The sequence below is a fragment of the Terrapene carolina genome, unplaced genomic scaffold (assembly GCF_002925995.2).
Source record: "Terrapene carolina triunguis isolate 2854851 unplaced genomic scaffold, T_m_triunguis-2.0 Scaffold139, whole genome shotgun sequence".
Classification (NCBI taxonomy): domain Eukaryota; kingdom Metazoa; phylum Chordata; order Testudines; family Emydidae; genus Terrapene; species Terrapene triunguis.
In genome coordinates this window covers 4,984,606-5,007,882 of record NW_020664490.1, presented here as the reverse complement: position 1 = coordinate 5,007,882, position 23,277 = coordinate 4,984,606, and the positions used below count along the sequence as shown (strand labels likewise).

At 38.7% G+C, this 23,277-nt stretch overlaps 1 protein-coding gene across 3 annotated transcripts in view; it reads right to left on the bottom strand.

Annotated features, from left to right (window-relative positions):
• Positions 1-23,277, bottom strand: part of LOC112124089 (poly(A) specific ribonuclease subunit PAN3) — a 115,460-nt gene that overhangs the window by 58,010 nt on the left and 34,173 nt on the right. For 2 of the 3 annotated variants that reach the window (XM_026653447.1, XM_026653448.1), the window contains exon 5: positions 6,682-6,843. The exons of the other annotated variant lie outside the window; for it this stretch is intronic. In XM_026653447.1, coding sequence (XP_026509232.1) covers positions 6,682-6,843 — 162 coding nt within the window. The remainder of the gene's footprint in view (positions 1-6,681; positions 6,844-23,277) is intronic. 3 annotated transcript variants of the gene reach the window in all.

The following is a 23,277-nucleotide window of genomic DNA, read 5'->3' as shown; positions in this document are numbered from 1 at the left end:
CTGAACATATTTGGAGAACCTAACAGACTCAGACTTTAAGGCCTGAAGGGACCATCATGATCATCTACAGTGGATGTTGCTGCTCAAACAGAACAGTGTGACTTAAAAACCCTGAAGTTCTGAAATTTCAATCAAGCACCCAAACTAAGCCAACACCACCATTTATTTACAATCAATAGAATAAGGGCCACATTTTCAGCTGGTGTAAGTCAGCATAGCCCCACTGACTTTAATAACTAATTGTTTAATCATACAACAAGCCATATGCCACACACAATTTCTGAAGGATTTTCAATTAGCAAATTTCCTACAGATTGCACTATGTGAAAACAGTGCTATTGACTATGCTACAAACAGTAAAACAACAGCATCCAAAAATAAAAGCTGCTGATCAATAAGTAGGTCAACTACCAACAACCATCATTCCCTTCCCTCTTCCTCTTACCTTAGATGTGTCACAGTTTCAGTTCCCCTCTTCCAAAGTATATTTAAGATATTGCCAACCTTATTTTAAATCTGCTGAAGAGAATAATCGAGGTACTATCTGAATGCACCAATCATTTCTGCATTAAGTATTCTTGCCAATACTGTTCCAGAATAAGCTGATTTCACCAAAAACAATTACCTCCAGATTGTTTACATCTGGGCTGACTCATAAAAGCAACAGAAGGTATGACATCAGTGAGCTTGGTAATGAGGTTCTGCAAGACTCAGGGATTGTCTACATGAACACTGTGGCAAGCTGGGATGTGAATCTACCCCACGCTAGTTTGCTGCAGACTGTCCATGTGGACCTTGCTGACATGCATTAACAGTTAATTAATGAGCTTGGATCTAGTCCTCTTCAAAATGGGACTCGATCAAAGCGTATTAATGAACTGTAAATGCACATCAGCAGGGTTCACAGGGCCAGCTAATCTGCAGCCAGCTAGTGTGGTGTAGAGTCACACCCCGGTTTGATCTACCCTGGCTTGCTATAAATTAAATATTTGTGCAGACAAGCCCTTACAGTAGTTAACACTGATCTCTGACTTCAGATAAGTCTATTCTGCCATAGGCACCAACTCCATGGGTGCTCCGGGGCTGGAGCACCCACGGGGAAAAATTAGACAGCCAAGCCCCCCTCCCCGCCTCACCTCACCTCCTCTCCTGAGCACGCCGTGTCCCCGCTTCTCCCCCTAGCTCCCAGCGCTTGCCGCCGCAAAACAGCAGGGCAGGAGGGTGCAGGGCAGGGGCGGAGGCGGGGCGAGCACCCACCGGCAACAACAGAAGTTGATGCCTATGTACTCTACAATCTACTTTGGAAAGGTCTAATGACCACCCAAGAAGTACCACATATATTTGTGCTTTACTGTTCTACAGCATGAAATGTAGGTGTGCAAGGTATGTCAGAATACATAAAAAAAGGTACCAACCCGGAACAGTTTAAAATCTAAATTTAGTTATAAGGCAATTAGGGAAGATGAAAGAGCACAGGAATAGGACAAGGAGAGAAGAGGTTAACAGCAACACAATCACGTCATTTTCTTTCATGTTGTGTCACAGAAGAGACTTTTGAGAAGAAATTTTAATGAGAAGTGGGTAGTAGATTGGCAGACCAAAAATAGGAAGAGCATTCTAGGAGAAGACTGAATCATAAAAAAAGGCATGGAGTGAGACAAAAGAGCAGGGCATTAAGGCCATCACTGATAGAGCAGCAGGGTTGCAATGTTTATACATGAATGTTAGGGAATTGTATAGATTAAAGGATTACTGCAATTACAACTACCAATCCTGGTACATATCTGCCTTCTTGTAAAGCACTTTCAGATCTACTGCTAAAAAGCACTACATAGGAGTGAGGTGTTGTTATTCTTAATCAGTAATGAACTACCAGAGCACTCACAAAAAGATTACTGAATTCATCTTCAACGTACTTGTAATGTAGGGAAGTACCCTGTTTTAGAGATGCTGGCTGAGGCATAGAGAAATTAAGTGACTTGTCCAAGGTCACATTGGAAATGGGTGGCAGAGCAGAAAACTGAATCCAGAGCTCCTGCGTTCCAGGCCAATGTCTTATCCTCAAGACCATTTTTCTCATACTGTCCATCCCCCTGCTAGTGCAGAATAGTTCCCAACAGTGTATTTTCTAATGCTTTATTCTGACTAGTTGTAAAACAGTTCAGGCAATAAATGAGGTTTTTATGTGTGCCAGATTTTCTATGACAAAGGCCAGTTTCAAAAGTCTAAAGTGGGGACACAGAAACAGTGTTCAACAGAAACTTAATTGAATGTCAAATTTACACGTATGTAGTCGTTAATGAACAACATTGTAGATTTTCCCCCAGCAGACTGATAAATATAGCATAAATATAGCATGGTGGGATGTGAACATGACTTCTTTCTTCACCAAGAAGTCAATTACAGCCTAGTGCACCAGGCCAGAATGGAGACAACAACGTTTAATTTAAATCAAATCTATTGTAGCAGGTAGTAAAAAACTACATTGTTCAAAGGGAATACTTTGACAAATTTGTCTCCTGTATGCATAGTAAAAACAGCAGCTGTAGAAATATTGTCTGTGCCTCTATTTTAAATGGCTGTGGCTGGTGTACTGCATGGCTATATTAGCTCCATGCACAAATCCTATCAGATCGAAGCAGAAATAAATTCCATTTATTTCTGAAGTATGCAGTCGAATGTACTTCCCATGTTAAAAACCTTAAGTAAAGCCTTTTTGTTCTTTTTAATAATTATTATTATTACTACCCACCATCTCCAAATTCACGCTGATCTGTTCTGACATCCCAAATTGAACAATCCTTTAAGGTCACTGTTCGACAAGAACTCCATTACACTGTATCCATGCTATTCGGGGCAGTTATCTCCCTTTATGGCACACTTTTCAAAATGTTTTTTATACTCCAAGTAATCTTTAAAAACAGACTGGTGTGCCCAATAATGAACCTCACTTACCCAAGTCCCTATGCAACTGCTTGCTATTCCATTTGAGTTTTTTGATAACTATGACATCTGAGAATTATGCATTCTGGAATGTCAAAGCAGCCAGCCTGAGACTGGAGGTTGCTAGGGATGTTAAAAACAAACCTCTCTCCCCGCCACCCATTTGTGCAGAATGTCTGCTTAGGTTGTTTAATAAAAAACAATCAACACATCTCTCCTAAATTAATGAACTCTACCCTTTCTTCTGCAGCTCACCCTTACAATGAATTATAGTATTGCTCCTCCAAAAGAAAGTTACAGGTATGTTGAGCTGTACTTTTAAACTGAATCTTTTCTTACCATTTTACACAGTATTTCATATTACTGCATGCGTGTTGTATGATCATGTAATAATACACCCTACTTTCTGCATACACACAAGGGACAGAACTGAAGTAGCCATGGATGTTTTGTAACTGAGGGTAGAATTTAGTCCTGCAAAAGGAATTTAGTAACCTTTTGAAGCATAAAATTGAATAGAATCCAACTCACTCTGCCCACAATGGTGTTGACTGTGCAATGCTTACAGGTGTAAGAAATAGCATAAGCTTACTGCCACTAACATAAAATTGATTTGACCCTTGTGTATTCATGACCATATTAGATAGTTTCTGTCCTCTTTCAGCTGCTTTTCTGACCATAGCAACATATTAAAGGTAGCACTTATGTTGCACCTTTCAAATAAATGTAATCCTGTTTACACAATCTGAATCAGGTATTTCAAAGGTTGTACATTCAAATGAGTATGAACTTTCAGAATACCAAAATGAAAAGTTATAAACCTATTCGAATGTTGAGCTGGAATCCTGGTTTGATATTAGTTATCGATCTTCAACAGCTAAGAAAAACCAGCAAATAAAACCCTATGTCCATCTGAATGTACAAGTCATCTTAACAGTATTTTTGTTTATATATTATATTTTCATAAATTATATTAGCAATTATGACTTGAGACCGAGTTCTTCCTGGGAGTTAACAGGCTAAGGTAAGAACTTTAGCTTCAGCATAGGCTTTCAACACCTCCAGTAGCCATTAAATGCCCTCCCTAGTCACTACTGTTTAATCATCCTCCTCCTCCTCCTCCATTATATTCAGACCAGAAAAGCTATTTCTAAACTACATATCTTCAAAATGTTGCTAAAGCACCAACCTTATTTGTGGAATATGGACATGCTAAATTAGGACACAGTCAACTTGAAATCTCAGTTTCAAGGTGTTAATTTAAAGGTAATTTCAGGTACCAAACTTGCCCAATTACTACTGCCTATTTGTGGTTTAACAGTTAGTTTCTATTTTTTAAGAATAATTTTCTCTTCCCCTCTTGTGTGAAAACAGAAAGAAGTTTAATATCGGTACTTTCAGAATTACCTCCACAAAAACTCACTAGAGCTTCAACATACATAAGGAACAATCTTGTTTTAGAATTCAACCAAAGCTGAAATTCAGCTTCTCAATCTCCACCTAGGAGGCCCTACACAATTTTGCTCTCACTACAGTCTCTGCTCATCTTTCCATTTTCCTCTTTCCTTCCCTATGCTTTTCACCATATAACTCCTTTTGTCTCATCTTCCTGCTCTGATTCATATATTCTGCCCTCTACACCTGGAATAGTCTTCCCTTCCTCATCCACAAAGTCTCTCTTGCTCCCTCTCTCTCTCTCAAATCCCATGTCTTCAAGCAAGAATGCACCCTGTAGAATATACAGCCTCACGTCTTATGTGGCACATTAATAATGAACTATTGCATTGGCCCTGGCTATGTGCAGTAAGGAACTTGGATATATGGGATACTGTTCCTCTGCCCTCCCAAGCCCCTTGCTGCAGTCCCATCCCATTGCCAATTTAAACTCAAAGACTTGGGGGCACCAGTAGGACCAAAGAGCCTCACTCCTTTACAATTCAGGAGTGAAAAACTTAGAAGAGAAGGGTGGCAGGAAGGAGGCCTGAATATTTAAGGTTCTAGTCCACCCCCTCCTCCATAGGATTTCTAGCTTTCTTACTCTAGAGCTGAGCAAATGGACCAGATGAAAGTCCCAAACTAAATTACAATGGAAAAGGAGCAGAGGTGGCAACTGCAGGAGCAGGAGGGAGAAAGAGCAGGAAACGCTTTCTTTGCCTTTCCCTGTTGAGTTTGGAGACGGGAATTCTGCCATTCCCCCTCTTCCTCTCACCTAGCAGGTGGCCCCTAGTGAATTATGTGAGGTTTGTAAAAAGCAACAGAGTCCTGTGGCACCTTTAAGGCTAACAGATGTATTGGAGCATAAGCTTTCGTGGGTGAATGTCCACTTCGTCAGCTTATGCTCCAATACGTCTGTTAGTCTTAAAGGTGCCACAGGACTCTCTGTTGCTTTTTACAGATCCAGACTAACACGGCTACCCCTCTGATATGTGAGGTTTGCGCCCTTACCAGTCACAAAACAGAATGATATATTGAATAAAAGCCTGAGAGCTTCAGAGTTCTAATTCCAGCTCTACCACTGATTCACTGCATGCTTTAAGTAAGTCACTTAACCTTTATCTTTCTAACTCAAATAGGAAAATAATACCTCAACACCACTGTGAAGTGGAAGACTGTTCTCAGAGCAAACATTAATCGCAAGTGTTACGGAAGTTCTAATCAATAAGAATTACAACTATGGTTACCACCTCTGAAATACAAAAAAGGGCCCCGCTCCCCCACAACCACAAGGCAACTCAGTAACACTCGCCCCTTCAACAGCAACTTATAGTATCTAGCAAGAAAACACAGATAAGACTGATATCATTTTCTTACTTAAACTGTGGAAGTGGGAACACTGCAGCATCTTTAACTGGACACAGAAACTTTTAACTTTAGATAGTCTAGTGTATTGTGATGATAATGCAAATCTTAAGTCCCACATAAAAAAACCTGTCAGATTAAATTATTTTTCTGGCAATTGGCAAATCCATAAAAAAACAGCCAGGCTGGTCGAATACCGACCAGGTGGCATCTCTAGTTGCAACACAATAGTTAAGGTTAATATGACCATTCCATTCGAAGTACCTCTTTTCAGTTATAACATTATTAAGTTTATACAAGTCTTTAGTTCAAATGCCTATTGGAATGAATTCTTTCCAGAAAAGAATAACCATAACCGTCAACATTGTGCAATCTCTCCTCTTTTAAAAATAGAGTTGATGGTAATTCGGGTGGGGCAAGACTATTAATACAATGTTGAATTTGACAATTTAAATGCACAAGACAGGCAGGAAATTTAGAAGGTTCAACTAGCAAAGTTAAATTGTTAAGTTTTCTGATTTTTGCGCATTTAACTTTTCTACTTTAATATTGTAGCTTTTTTGCATTGAATATTAGATGTTTGCGATGGATATATCTAAACTTTTTCCATCAGAAATGTACCTCACTCAGGAATGTAAAGTATGGTGTCTTATTTTTAATAGGTTAGAAAGAATGCAAGTCTGTTATCTCCTCCACAAATTAGAACAGTAAACAAACAAAAAACAAAAACAAAAACAAAAATCCCTCTGAATGGGAGTGGGGACAGACAATAAAATGCCAGAGAGCACTTTTCCTGGAGGCTACTACACTTACTTTATTGTTTAAGTTTCTGGCCCAATTTCAACCCCTGCTTTGCGTAACGGCTTTTAACGTTTTTAAAAAAAATGTAAAATAGAGCATCCGATACACTGAAAAGTGACTAGTAAAAAGTAATTTTACCTGAAAATTGTTTTCTGTGACTCTGTTCCACCAAACCATATTGATGGGTACTCCTGTTTTACACCTGTCAGCCAGACAGCCAATAGCGTTCTTTGATTTTCGTGCCTTTGATCCCACCGGAACTATCCTCTCCTCCAGCATCCCCAGTCGATACTTCCTTGGCTACGAAAAAGAAGGAGAGAAACCAGGCCACTCCTAACATCCCTCAGTCTAGAACTAAGCTAAAATAGGTAGAACATCTCTGGATTGGTGGAATAGGAAACAATTTGCAAGTAAAATTTCTCTGAGACTGTTTCCCTTCAATCCCGACTACGAGGCTCTAACTAACAATGCCTTGGAAAGGAAAACAAAACAACTAAGGCAGAGGTAGAGTATCTGTAGGCAAACCGTTGCAACAGAAGTCAGCCACTGAAGTCTGTGCATAGAGTTTGGTGAATTTCATAAAAATGAAAAATTGTGTTTTGCAAAACTCTTCCGTTGACACTTCCCTATTTTTATCCAACAAAGCAGACACTGTTGTAACAGAACAAGTGCGGAGGTTTTACAGAGAGACCCATGGTACCTTCCAACCTATATTCCTCTCTAGCACATACCTTCAACCACATCATGATACTGAACTCTGACACTTTCCTTGGGAAGGGTCAAAGGCTTCCATCAATCAACAGGAAATCAGCTTTATGAAAAAACATTCAAAGGCAAAACAAATATTTAAGTTTAAGGCTGCCACAGCTTTTTCTTGAAAAGCATGGGGCCTTAAAGGAAATTTCAGAACATAAGATAGTTTTGAAGCCATTTACAACAGAACTCATGGAACTATACAAAAGGTCTTCCATCTGTCCAAATTAATATTCAGAAGACTAATTCCAACTATCTTCCTAGATGAAGACAGACATGAAATACAATAATGGAAGAGTACGCGAAATGGACTCCAGTCACTCAAGAAAGCAAACCACGCTTTTAAAAAAAAGCAAACATGCAAAAGGTGGTTGTGACTCAATAATAGAGACAACCCTAGTGCCCTGATTATGGAAAACCGGGAGATGGACTTTAAAGCATTTAATTTAATTTTTATGAAAAAAAGAGCACTGGAAACTGAAGTCCTTTACAGGCAAAGCACAAGGGCACTGCAAACTTGCCCATGATGTTATACCAATGTATCCTAACCTAGAGAGCAAATACCAGCAGGGACAGTTCAGAGTTATTTAGAGCATGGCTTCTTTACTGCTGCTACAATCAACTGGGGACTAAATTTCCACACTTGAGTGTGGGCTTTAATGCGGCTGCTTGGCCACTAGGATCTGGATTGAGACCAATTACTTAAATCTTACACTGGTCACTGAACAGTCCTAAAACAGCTTTCAGAAGACTTCTAGTTTGGGTAATGGGCTATTGCCTGAATGTGAAGAATGTTAGAAGTCTAGGATTTTGATAAGAACCTGCTGTAAACTTCCAAAATGATCAAAGAATGTTCTGCTATGGTAAAATCCTCATGACAATGAAAGGGAGGGAAAGAGCAGCTAATCTATTTTAGAGTATTTGCCCACACAGAATGAAGGATGTAAACTTTTCAATAGTCTCCTCTCTAAAGCAGGCTTGTAGCAAGAGTCAGTCTGCATTGAAATACCCAAATAGTTCTGAATACTTGTTACAAAGAAATATGAAACAGTCTAGAATCAGACCAGCATGTCTGTTATACGTGGTCCCATGTAATGACTCCACAGATAGGAGATACTGCATGGATATGGATCAACTCTCCTGGGTTCCTGTTGTTACTTCCTTCTATATTTGTAATATGAACTCTTAAAACCCATGGAGAAAGTTTATCCTTATTCATAAAAAATCTTCCTTTTGGGGTATCTACTGAACTAGGTATCAACTGGCAAATGTAGGAAGGTTTTACTGCGATCACGTATAGAGCAAGATAAAAAACTAAAAACTTACTCACCTTCATGCAGAAACCTACTTAACTAGTCTCTCTAGGAAATTGAATGGCTTGTAACTGGACATGCATGGTAAAGATCGTTCCTTGCTAGACAAAATGAGAACTTCATTGGAGGAGATTCCCCCCATTCATGCAAAGCCACCAACGCTGTAAGGTGAGTCTAACCAGACTTTCACAGAAGGCTGCAAAAGGAGCCTCTGTTTATGGGGGTTCACCTGACAACCTATGAGTCACACTAGCCAGTCTAAACTCCTACAGAATTCAATTAGCTTTTTGCTTGAATAATCAATTCCAGGATTTGGCCTCCTCACATTCATGACTCTTGCTTCTGAGAAAAATAGTTCAAGTTAACTAATAGTAGAAGATGAAGGCTCCCAACTTTGACCTTTAAGTTATAAAGGTATAATGCTGCTTAAAGATCAAGTAATTTGAATCCTTGATGTACAAAAGGAGAGTAAGTGGCTTCTGCAATGTCTCTAGATGGAAATATATAAATTGTGTGATGACAGGACAACACAGTCTCCCCAACATTTTGAGTATGAGTTCATTACAGTAAAGCTAATGATCAGTTGCCCATTTGGAAGACTGGAAAGAGCAACATGTCTGAATTTCTGGAAAGGTATACTCAATACATTTTATATGTGGGGTCTTTTGGGTGAGGCAAAAGAAGTCTTCTCTGCATCAATGTTGAAAATTTTACTGTATTTTTCATGATGGGTGTGTCTCAATGTCCTTGACCAAACTAGCACCTTGCCCTTCACTGCTATATCAAGTACTATGCCCCAACCATCCACTCTCCTCAGTGTTGAAGTTCACGTATGTTAACAAAAAGCTTATGGATCCTTCAGAATGAAAGGTGATCTATAAATATAAATATTTTGAAAAGGAAAACTAAAACAAAAGAGAAACTGAGCCAAGCAGTTAAACCAGAGGGAGGCTGTTTCCTTTACAACTAGATTCAGATTCCAGAGCAGTACAGTGAAACTGAATTCAGGCTTTATGAGGGGTCACAACCAAAAACAAACACACAATGGCCAGTTGTATGCAATATAGAATCCAGTCTGGACTGATAAGATACCCCTAATTCATAGCCTTCCTAACAAGACTCAGGAATTAAAAGACATCTGCATGTAATAAATCTTAGATCTGACACTAGAGGTAAGTTTTTCAAAAGCGCCTAAGTGACTTAACAGCCTATATTGGGGTTCTCAAACTGGGGGTTGGGACCCCCTCAGGGGATCACGAGGTTATTACATAAGGGGTCACAAGCTGCCAGCCTCCACCCCGAACCTCGCTCTGAATCCAGAATTTATAATGGTGTTATATATATAAAAAAAGTGTTTTTATTTTATAAGGAGGGTTGCACTCAGAGGCTTGCTATGTGAAAGGGGTCACCAGCACAAAAGTTTGAGAACCACTGGCCTATATCCAATTTTCAAAAATGACTTGGCTTGTCTACATGGTGAGTTACTGCATGGCAGGCCAGGGTCTGAATCTACAGCGCACCAGCTTGCTGTGCAATAATTCACCCCATATAGGCACTTCAACAGCACAGTGGAAGTCCTGGAGTGTGGACTAGACCTTTACACATTCACTGCAGTTTAGCAATGTACACACAGTCAGCATGCAGCAAGATGATGTGTGGTAAATTCACACCCTGGCTTGCCACGCCATACAGACATGCCTGAGTCACTCAAATTTTTTTACCCAAGAACCTGAACTTCTACAATGTAAGACAGACATGAAAGCCCTGTCAACATTTTAATAAAAAGAGTGGATATAAGTTTTGAGTAACTCGCATCTAAATATCCCAAGTTTACCCTCAAACTATTCCATCAACGAAAGCGCATCCAGGTCAGGATGTACAGATGAGTCTACAGGAAACTGAAAGAAAGGAAAAGGGAAAAAGGAATTTCTGTAGAGAGCTGGTAGGTAAGGTTAGTAAATCTACGGAGTAGTCAGGACAGAAACATCAAGATTACAGATAGCAAGAATATGGCAATTTTATTTGCTACCACAGGTAGAAGATTATGCCTTGGATCGAAGGCAAGAACAAAGCAGCCACTCATTAAGCTTCTAGGAAAACAAGGTTACTTGAGAATGTCTTCTCTGGGAGCTATGACATCCTATGAAGAGATGATTTAACCTGCCCAATAAAGCTCAAGAGCTGCTTGATGCAAGGGCAATTCCCTTGGATGAATATAAAGATGACTGAAAGAAAAACTCCATAAGGAAAGAACTGCACAGCAACAGACTTTTTGCATACTTTGACATCTGTATAATGTCTGTACATTTTAGGAAGGCAACTGACATTTAAATACTAACTTACTAAACAATCTTGAGAAGCATCAGAGAGTTCCTACTAAGAAATGTCTTCACACCAAAATACTCTGACAGATGAGCAATCTTGAATCACCATGTGCTCTAGAAATGTTTCCTGATGCCAGCCCATCTGTTACTTGCTCCCCATTCATCCAATAGAGAGTTCCAGAGAACTCTAGCAAGCCTATTAACTTGTCCATTTTATTCTGCTAGATGGACTGCTTGCTGTAATTTGAAACCTGTAGGATACAACATGAAACTTGTCTAGATTTATCCCTGAGAGAAAAAGAAAAAACCTCACAAAGACCCAAGATGCAAGGCTTCCCTGTTCTAGTAACTTTCATTCAATGATAGAATCTGCACTATCTGCATTATCTTCAAGCCTGAGGTTTTCAGTGTTGTCTGCAGGATTTGAACACTGGGAATTAAGCCACCATATTCCATAGGTAATTTTGGAAAATCTAAGCATAACGTTTATTTGTGTGTGGAAAGATTTACTCATTTTCTGAAATGCATTTATTATACTACTGATAACACAGCATTTTAGAGATATAATACACTACCTGTTCCCAGGATCTTACAATTGAATTCAGTCAGGGAAACATTGGACTATGGTGGGTAGAGAAGATGGAGTATACAACAGTTATCAGTCAGTAGAGAATACAGATTTTGGGACAGTATTGTATTTCAAGGAAAGTAGTTCAAATATGTATTTTTGTTTTACATAGTTACTTTTGAAGGATTATTTTTATACAAACACCAGACTGGGAACAGATCATGCCTCAACAGAGATGGGGCAGAGATTAGTGGTGGAGAGCTACTCAAGATACTGAGCCATGTTGTTAGTCTACTGGGACAGAACTAGCTTTTCCTATGTTGCCTCCTAAAAAGTGACCATTAAACACAAGGTGGCAACCCATAACCTGCTAGAGTACACAAAAGCGCTCTGAACAACTCATTATCCCACAATCCATAAGCCACCTCCTTCTTTCCTCCTCCACGATGTTATTTTCATTCAATAAACCATGATGTGTTATCTGGACTAGAAGCAGACACTTCAAATGAACATCACCAGTAACTAATATGTTCCACATGGAGCTATAATTGAAGACTACTTAGTGGTAGAGTTGCTACAGAATGCACCATCCTCTTTGTCCTGCATGCCAACTATTAGGGGGATGTCTTCTCTAGCAGAGGCATGCAAAGGCGAAGGCTCAAACAGTTCCAAAGGTACCAGACCTGGTACCATAAAGGCACCCCTAGCCCTTGTGTTTTTTTATTTTTAACTTCTCACTCTTTTCTTCTGTCATGGAGCCCTAGCCTTCTCTGTAACTGCTTCCTTCACTTGCTCTCAACTGACCTTATATCTGCATTCCTGAGCTCTGGCTTAGTTTCACCTGATATAGCTCCGAGTTTCAGAGATATTATGACCTTTGACCTGATTTCTCAGAGTTTCACAGAAATATTAGCTAAACCTTTCACACGCTCAGTCATGAAGAGCTTAGTGGGTGAATTCTTATGGTCGACAGTGATTTCCACTATGAATATCTACAAGCACAAGAATGGTGCTCAAAAGTGCAAGCTACAACAGGCCTGTGAAAAAGATCAGAAAAGTGCAAGTGGTCTACATAGTTTCTTGTAAAGTGAGACGTTTGACCATGTTCCTGGTGAACAATCATCAGATGTTTCTGCTACTCGCACTTCTGAACTGCCCTTAGCTAGTGAGGATGTTGATTTGGGTTTCTCAAGTTTGTCAAGTGCTGGAGTATCTGATTCTGGCACAGAGCTTGGCATTGAATTGTTGAGCCCTAGAGTTTGAGTCTGGGACAGAAAGTTGCCTGTTGGTTGTTAGTGCAACAGTTATGGATGTGGATGCTGAAAATGGTTTGATTATTGAAAGCGTGCGGAAGAATTTTGACTCTGACAAGGCAGATCTGGCTACTTAGCCACAAGTGACAGATTCTGTTCACTATTTTTTGGTAGAAAACAATCCTGTTAATTTAGAACAAGAAAGGCAACTATTAAAATGGTGATTCTTTTCTAATACTCCTAATGTTATGTTAACTGCAGTGATCTTCATTAATGTATAGTTAGATGCTTGTCTCCTTGTTCCATTTTACTTGTTTGCTTTTTCAGCTAAATTCCTCATCTTCCTTTGTGAACCACAAAACTGTGCACCCAAACTTTTTTCACTATAGCAAGTGAGAATGCCAGCACGAACATTTGAAGGACTATATGGAGGCAAATCACTTGCTGAATTGAACTTGCAGAGCAGTTGGAAAAGGACTGCACAATTAAAAAAGGTATGCAAACCTGCTACAAGATGCAGAAGGGCATGTGGCACAATACTCTGTGTCATCTCTTGGATATTTGCAGTGTTTAGGTGAGAGATGTTAAACTTTGAGAGGTTCAAGGGAGAAATTAGACAGTTTCTTGTAATGATAATTTTTTAGATTTACTGGAATTGCTTGCAAGGTATGGATAGTGTGTTGCAAGATCACGTGAAAGCTATTAAAGCTGGTGCCACAAAGGTGATATACTGAAACTGAATTAAAAATGAATTTTAGTAGGATCACAGGAAAAGTATGGCAGGCTATTTTTTTTTTTTTTACAAGATTAATAAACCTGTTTACTTCTCTATTATGTTTTATTGCATTCCAGACCTCTCCTGAATGGAACAAATGTTTCAGGTGTTTATGTATGCTGAGGTTTTGAAAGACAGAGCAAAAGGTTCTTGCGAATTTTATAGATTTAATTGATATCCACACCAAAACCAGGGAGGATATTATGGAAGTTATTTAGAGGAGCTAAAACAATCAGCTGGATCTAAACTGGTTTAAGGGGACAAAGCAATGAGAACAGAGCTAACATGGCTGCAGCACACAAAGCTGTTCAAAATTGAATTCAGTGGGTAAATCAAAACGAGTGTTTCGTCCCACATGCTACCCATTCACTGACTTGTTGGAGAAACAGCTGCAATGATTGTTCCAAGTTGTTTTATTTTTCCGGAATTGTTCAAAGGATTGTATACTGTTTTCCATTTCTACTGGTGGTTGGGATATGTAGAAAAAGCAGATCAGCATTACATTAAAATGTGAAAGTACACAAGATGATCAGCATGGGTAGAGGCAATGCTCTAGACAAGATCAAAGCTTCAAACAATCTTATGCCAGTACTTAATTAGAAGCGGATAGCTTGCAAACAAACATTACACAGAGGTAGGGTGACCAGACGTCCCGATAAAATCGGGACCGTCCCGATTTTGAGCTTTTTGTTTCGACCGATCTCTGGTCGGGACGCAATTTTTGTCCCGATATTTTGCGCCAGCCTTTTTTTCCTCTCTCTCTCTCGGCCGGCCAGCAGCACTCAGCATTTTTTTTTTTGCCCTCCCCGCCATGTCCCAATATTTTCTTCATCTCATCTGGTCACCCTACACAGAGGTTTTTGTTTTCTTGTTTTTGCTGAGATGCAGAATACTATCTGGTCAAAAATTAATGCTGTGAGCAAAAAATTTCAGAATTCAGATCTTGACATTAAAACAGCTAACCATTTACTTGGTGGCCTTCAAGATGCTTTAACAGAATTATAGTCTCCTGGGTTTATTGCATGTAAGGAAACTGTTGATTCACAGGCTGAAACATTAGGAATATCCACACAGGTCAAAGAGAAACAATCTCAAAGGGGAAAATAATGCTAGGTGAACTTGCAAAGGATGAAAAGAAAGGTCATTAGCTCTTGAAAGTTTTGAATGCAAGGTTTTCAACTACATTTTAGACACAATATTAACACAATTGGATGATAGGATGCATAAGTACGAAGTGGGAGAAATGTTTGCTTTCTTTTAAAAGACGAGTAACTGAAAAGTCTCAGCAGCGGCGACCTGAAGAGCCACACTCAAAATTTGGTAAACAGCTATCCTTGTGGATTTAAACCCTGTGACTTTTGACAATGAAATCGAGCTCTCTGCCAGTTTTTGCAAGCAAATCTTTAAGGATGACTTGGAAACAAAAGCACCCATTGATCTATTTAGTTACATTCTAAAAAGATCTTTAGATGAGAATATCCCTAACAGAAATAGCACTGCATATATTTTACTGTCTTCTTTTAACTGTGGCAGCTAATCAAAGGAATTTCAGCAAGCTAAAATTAATCACTAAGAACATCTATGGGGCAGGAAAGGGTATGCAATCTGGCAATTATTTCTAGAGAGAACTCAGAAGCAAGGTGGACAGACTGGGATGAGTTAATGAGATTGCTTTAGAGAAGACTAAGGAAGGTCCCTTTGTAAGAGTATGTAATGGAGATTTTAGGGTGTTTTTTTGGTGGAAGAGAGGTGGTAGTGGGAGGCAGGGATACCTATATTTGAGTCTTCTGAGTCTGGAACATCCCTGGCACAGCACTGTTTCCCAATCTCTTTCAGGTGAAATCCAAGTTGCTGATATGGATCCATAAAACCCTATGTGGTTTGGATCCTAGTTCTAAGAGCTTTCTCTCCCTTCATGTTCCACGAACGCCATTCAAATCAATGAATGCACTCTTGCCTACCCTCCCTATATTTGAACTTCTGAGGGCTGGAAACAGTGGTTTTCAACAATGGGTCCTACGCTCTGGATTTAACTGCCCTCAATAGGAAACCAGAAGAATTGCTTGACCTTCAGTCCATGGTTCAGAGCTCATCTGCTACAGAGGTGGAGTATGCTGACATTTACAATGTTGTCACTAGGGTTAAGACTGCATACAAGTTTCAATTCTATCCCCTATTTTAATTTGCTCATAACATTCTCAAATTTTCACCTTTTGAGATGAAATTTTCACTAGCTGAAAATGACTTGGGGAAAGTGATCAAAAATGGTTGAGTTATTTGAGGGCAAGTGAAAAACAGTTCTTGTATTATAAAAAATTCTTGATACTTGCAGTTTGGTACAGAAATAACCAATCGAGGGATGTGCCTTTGAGTATTGCATGAAAACTAGTTTTGATCTGAGTTACAAATGTGAACGTTGCATGCTGCTGAAATAGGACATTTTGCATTTTGTTTTCATTCACAGCATAGGAACACAGCACAGGCAAGTGTTGGTTGGTTGATTAGTTGCACAGCAAAAAAGAGTCCTTGCAGACCCTGCAAGCACCAAAGGGGTAATAGAAGACTGCTGCACGCTTAGGTCAGTCTATGCTCAAAAGTTTAGCAACACAGTTGTATCACTTCGAGGTGTGGTTTTGTTTGGGTTTTTTGGGGACATGCTTTGCTGGCAAAAGCCTTACTGTAGATGCAGTGATACTGGCAAAAAAGTACCTTTTTGCTGGTCTTGCTGGCACAGCTGCATGAGCAAAACTTCTAAGTGTAGATAAAGCTTAAGATTTGAAGCAAAGAACCATGCTTAGAAATGCACCTTAGGAACTCCATAGTTGAGGGAGGCAAAAAATGCATTACTCAGCTGTAAATTTCTTAAGTTTAAGGGCCACTTATGATGTCTTACAGTGCATAGAACACATTATGGTGGTGTGTAACCAAACAGTTCCAGATAATGGAATTTATACATATAAGAAAGTAGAGTTTACAAGTCTAGGAAAGTGAAATTTGGGTTTTTCTTTTTGAAAACCCTAGAATATTATATATAAAAATATTGAAAAAAGTTAAAGATGTGTAATGAAGCACTCAAAATGCAGGGAATAATAAGGTTAAGGATTCATATGCAACCTTTACTCTACCCCTTGTGCTCATGCATCACTATACAGTAGCTGTGTGATCACACTCTTCCTCAATAATGACGTTCTTCCTGCCACTTTAGATATAAATGTAGTATCTTATATCATGTATGGAAGTCTAGAAGATCTTTCCCTCTTCATGTTTCATTACAGCCATATAAAGAGTTCATAGCAAGTCATTCTTACACAACACACTACATATCTATTAGACCTAACCTAGGTATAACAGAGAAATTTTGCAAATACACAACAGCCATGTAGATGTTCAGCAGAGTTAGCTTTGTAGTTAATTACCTCAGCCCTTGAATTGTAGCTATAGAAGACTATGTGCCTGGTAGAAAAGATATGTAGCTGATGAGTGCTGACAAACCTATTAAATTATCCTTTTTCTAAGGTATGTCTCACAGAAAGACTAAGTCAATGAAATTACTCCAGTCATAAGATATACTGAATTTATTTAGGTATAAATAACAAAACAAGCAATAAGATGTTTTTTTAAAATCACTAGTTAAGATGAGAGCTACAAGTTTGTTCTTTCAAATAGTTAGAGGAATAAGCATTTTGCTCTGATGAACTTATACACCATCAATTTCTGAAACTTTCTATAAGTAAATGTAATTTTGAAATAGTTTAGCTTCATGAAATAATGTAGGGTGCCCACCTACCCATAAATCAAATTCAACCTGAACAAAAAAAAAAAGTATTTAAGAAAACACCACACTTACACAAAAATGAAGAAAATATCAAGTCAGGTCTGTTAATTAGTAAATATCAATTCTGTGGAACTCTATTGAACAACTGAAAACTGGATAACAGAGTTCCATAAAACTGTAAAAAGGAGACCAAATAGCATAGCAGTCTTGATACACGCCTTGTAGTGAAAAAGTCAGTTTCTCCACAGTAAAGAAAAACTTTATTCTAACTCTTTCTGTAGGAGGATAATCTTGTTTCCACATTTGTGCAATAACCTTCTTTACAAAAACAAGCAAGTGATTACATAACTGTTTAATAACAGTTTATTATTGCAACAGTATGGTATAATTGCAGAATGTAAACTTCATGTTTGAAAGAAAAGTTTAGTCCAGTAATGATCTGAAGTCTTCTCTGTAGCCACAATCCTGAAAATTACGAGTGATGACACAAATGTGGGGTTGCTTGGTAATGAGTTTTGATCTACCCCTAAATGTGGTTTATGTACTGGATTTCTGAGATGGTGTGTTAGAATGTCAGAGGGGAGTAGACAGTTTCAACACACTCCCATGTGGTTAGATACAGTCATACGACCAGCGACTGCAAACCATTAAGGCTGAATGGGTTTAACTGCCTGAACAACGGAACGTGGATGGGAACATTCTCCTAGAGTGACTTTTTTCTCCTTCTGGTTCAGCCTTGCTAGCGGACTTGGGGAAGACATCACATCTTATCCCTGTAACAAAGAACATTGAGCAACATGATAATTGAGGTCAGAGGCACAGAGAGAAGGGGAGTTGACTTCCTACAAGAATGCTGAAGAAGTGCTCTGCGTAGCTCAAAAGCCTGTTTCTTTCACCCCCAGAGGCTGGTCCAATAGAAGATATTACCTCATCCACCTTGCCTCTACAAGAATGCAAGTTGGTTCTGTTCTTTTCCTGTAACTAGGGTGGCCACTCTCACATTCTCAGAATACTGGACATTCCGGTAGTTGTGGGAATGGAGTGGGCCCGCCCCTGTCAGCATGCAGGGTGCACAGGAGCGCACTGCCCTGCCCCCACCAGTGTGAGAGAGATCAGGCCGGAAGAGTTGCACAGTGTGCTCTTCAAAACAGCATCCCCCTGTCAGATACTTGACAAAACCATGTCCAGTTTTGTCTCTGTTCGGTTCAAAACCAGATGAGTGGCCTCCCTGCATGTAACTCAAGAGGAAAACATCTTACTTAGCTTGCAGAGAATCACAAGATTAGAGGAGACTAAATATGCATGTAGGCTGTTTTGCAATCTTTATCTCTAAAGTTTTGTTCCTACCACGGAATTAAATCCAAATATTTTAAGAAGTTGGTCAGTCTCACTGGTCACAGGTCCGTGAACTTTGCATGGTAATACGTGGTTGAATACAAGGGTATCCCAATCTAAGAGTGGAAGAACTGCAAAATTCCATCCCAAGACAGGGAAGGACAAGAGCCCTCAAACCTGGGGGAAGAGCGGGAGACTCAGACAAGAATGGGAACAGAGGTGCAGCTAGTCCTATAACCATGACAAGCATGTAGTTCCCCATGTCTGTATACTGTAAACTGAAGGATTAAGGCCTGTTTTAGTAGTAGCCAAAAGGAAGATGTTTCAATGCAGTACACTATATACGTAATAGTGTGTCCTTTTCATTGCATTTTTTCAAGCAAAAGAGGAAACACATTTTCATTAATTCTTGATAGTTTGTTGGGTAATACAGAATATATTCTTAATATTATCTTAACCTGAGTTAAGATATACGAGGGGTTCTAAATTAGCTATTACCAACCAAAAAAGATCTTGGAGTCACTGTGGATAATTCTCTGAAAACTGACTGCTGCTGCGCGTTGAACAGAAAAAAGGCTAACAATAGGACATGAATTATCAAGAAAGTGATAAAGAAATAATACAGAAAATATCATAATGCCACTTATGAATCTGTGGTGCACCCACAGCATCAACACTGTGTCTAGTTGTGGTTGCCCTGTCTCAAAAAGGATACAGTGGAACTGGAAAAGGTTCAGGGAAGAGCAACAAAAATGACTAAGGGTATGGAACAGCTTCCATACAAGGAAAGACTAAAGATTAGAGCTGCTCAGCTCAGAAAAGAGACTAGGGGGAAGTAATAGAGGTCCATAAAATCCTGAATGGTGAGGGGAAAAAGGGACTAGAAAAGTGTTATTTACCCTTTCCCACAACATAAAAACCTAGGGTCACCTGATAAAATTATTAGGCAGCAGGCTTAATACAAACAAGAGGAAACACTTTCCCACAACTCACAACTAACCTTGGAACTCATTGCTGTGGGATGTGGTGTTGGCCAAAAGTATAAGTGGATTAAAAAAAAAAGAACACGTGCATAAAACTGGAACTATACAGTGAAGGAACAGATCCATGATGACAGTTAACTAAGGGTAAATATAAAAAAAATTGAATTATAGAAGAAATGCTACTTTACTTATAGTATGTGATCTCAAAGACTACTGTAATATATATGCACAAGATAGCAGAGCTCGTTGAAACTTCACTTTTGAGTGCTTAATAGACTTTGTATGGAATTCTATTTAATTTCATATTAGTCAACTAATTTCTACAGTTATATGCCTACATCCTCTGCTTTATTGGGGCCAGCACTTTGTAGCATTGAGTCATTCAGTAGCAAGCACCCATCTGGGAATTCTCTATCTTTTTTCATCTAAAAAAATAAAACTCCTCACATTTTGTTCTCTGTCATGTAAACTCACTTCTTAATTTTTTTTAGATGAAAAAAGATAAAGAGAGAATTCCCAGATGAGTGCTTGCTACTGAACGACTCAATGCTACAAAGTACTGGCCCCAATAAAGCAGAGGATGTAGGCATATATTATCTTTAACCACATGATTAGTCCCATTTAAATACAACTGAAGTCACTGCTTCAAGTTAAGCATGTGCTTAAGTGTTTTGCTGGGTCAGAGCCAGAGTGTTCAGCACCCTGCAAGACTGAGCCAATAATGGTTTCAAGGCAGTGTACACATACTAGTGGAAGGCTGTATAGAACATAGCAAGAACAAAAGGTGCCAAAAATACACTACTGCTGTCAGCAACTGTAGAAACATGGCATGAGCAGGACTAAAATGGAAATTAGGTCTGGTTCTGGGAGATAAATATTCCAGGGGAAATTTGGAATGGATTAGGCAAAGTTCAGCTCTTCATGCAAAAAATACTCTGTGTAAAAGACTAGCTAAGCACGAAGTCTGGAAGATGCACCAAATTTGAATAAGAAGTTTGTTTCTGATGAATCTCAATCCAGATAACTTCTCCAATATCTTCCACTGTTCGGTCCAATTTGAAGAAAATCTTTTGTTCCTAACTTCTAGTCATCCAGGGCCAGTGAACAGAGATTCTGAAGGACTAGAAGCTTGTTATACAGCTTGTGGTATATGTAGAGAGATTAGTACAAGCAGCACAGAAACATCCCAAAAACATGGCCAAACGGAATCACAGGATGGTTCACTCATTCCAACCATTGTACCAACAGTTGTCGTCACATCAACAATTATTACTACTGCAGGGTACATCTACATGGCAATAAAAAACCCACAGCACTGAGTCTCAGAGCTCAGGTCAACTGATTCGAGCTCGCAGGGCTCAGACTCTGGGGCTAAAAATCACAATGTAGACATTTTGAGCTTGGGCTGGAGCCTGGGCTCTGAGACCCACCCCCCTTGCAGGGTCTCTACATTGCAATTTTATAGCCCCGCAAACCCAAGTCAGCTGACCTGGGCCAGCCACAGCTATGTTGCAGATCTTTTAGCACAACGTAGATGTACCCATAGAGATCTTCTCTAGTTCTGACTCAGATAAAGAACCATTCAAAAATGGAAATAAAACCAAGAAAATTATTGGGAACCATTGAGAACAGTTCAGTTCCAATGGGTTTGAAGGTATGAACAAATAAATAAAAAAGCAACAAATGGTATTTGCTGACCTTCCAGGCTGACTGGTGAGGATAAGTGGTAACCATAAGTCTGGATTGGTGGTAACAGTCTCAGAACCAGTTTACACAAAAATGTCACTATGTGTTTTTCTTTAAACCTATAAAAGTGCCATCCCCTTAGCATCAGTGATTACAATAAATTATACCATACATATTTTATGAGCTATCAAAACAAATTACCAAAGGAACCAGAATGAATCCAAAGAGCTTTTCCAGGCTGAGATAAATAATAATTTATGCTAATTTAAAATATAATCTTTCTAAAAAGAAAGTATTTCAATACATTAAATGTTGAGACAAAATGTAAAACTCCAAGGAATCCAAGTTCAGGATGACACTCCATCCTTAGCAAATGGTATTATGCATTTTGGAAGACAACAAAAGAGGTACAACAGCATTAAGTTAAGGACAGAGTGTTAATCTAATATTGAATATCCTGGCTCTTGTTATCATGCACCACAAATTTGTTATTTGTGTACTGTAGTTTGTAAGAGAAAACTGGATTTGCTATAAGAAATTTTCAAGTAGCTATCTAATTGCATTTAGGGTTATGACATTCAGAGAGGTTTAGGGTTGTCAGAACCTCCACAGACTGCACCCACAGAAGTGTTCAGCAAATTTGAATTTTTTCATTTTCAGTATTCTGTAAAATTTCTTAAATTTGTATTCTTAGATTTACTGTAACTTAAAATTGTAGTGCAGCATTCTAATAATTACTTGATGGGTGAAAGGAAAGATTTTACAGTTCCAAGTATGTGTTTATCAAAGGCCATTTGAAGGTAATTTTTAGAATGTTAATGTAAAATTAAGAAGTTGGGTTAATTTTTTTAAAGCCAATCTATAGCTGTCTGATTACAGCTGTTTAAAAACATTTAATGTTTTTAACCCCCTAAATATTATAAGCACCTCAAATAGCCCCAAGCACACAAACCTATATTTCCAAACACTGTCTGCCTACACAAAAAGCAAGGAAATTCATAGTTAAGGTTACCAAGTCCATCCTTAACTTACTTTGCTGTAACCAAGTATTGCAGCTCATAAGTAGTATAGGATCACCCACTGTTCTGAGGACTCTGATAGGATCATATGATCAGCAATATCTAGGCACAATAAGATGTTTTTCAGATGGAATAAACTCTGAATTTCCTTGTCGAAGTCAGCTATTTAATAAATATTTTATAGAAACCTTTATGAATTCAATACTATTAAAACATCCCCCTTTTGGAGAGGTAAGCTGCAAAGCTTTTATAAATAGTTGAGTATTTTAAGATTCCAAATTGCTAACTTTTAAACAAAATATTGGAAGAGCAATTTCTCCTTTACTCACTTACCAAGACCCTATTCAGGGTCTTCCAAGTCAGTGATAATGCAGGAAATGCTGGTTTTAGACAACTATTTTCAAGCTCTTTCAGGACAAAACAAAACCCTAAACTTGGGTTCTTGGCAAGTAAACAGATGTTTTTTCAAATAGCTGTGTTCAAATTGTAAGTGCATATGAACTTAAGGTCTACACAAACCATTTAATATCCCAAATCAATGTATTTCAAACTGTCAAAAGCTCTGCAATTCACCTTACAAGTGACCTGTTGACTTGAACTGTATGCTACACAAACCCCAATAATATGAAAATATGTATTACAGAATATTAACAGTATTTAGAAAACAAATCCATAGCCATCTGCATTTGTATTCTCTGCAGTCTGAAGTCAGAGGATAACTTTCTTCTGCATGAATCGGCATTAAAAAGTAGCAGCTACAATGTATAATCAATTAGTAACATTTCAGAGGTTTCCATTTTGTATTCCAATTAACAGAAGTGCTAAACTAGTTGTAAAAGTGAATTATGAATCAATTTGCATAAGCCACTCTTTCTGTCAAAGACACCATTTTTGTGACTATGGGTTTAGAGCTTTGATTGTTCGTGGAAAAACAGGAACAAGCTAGGAAC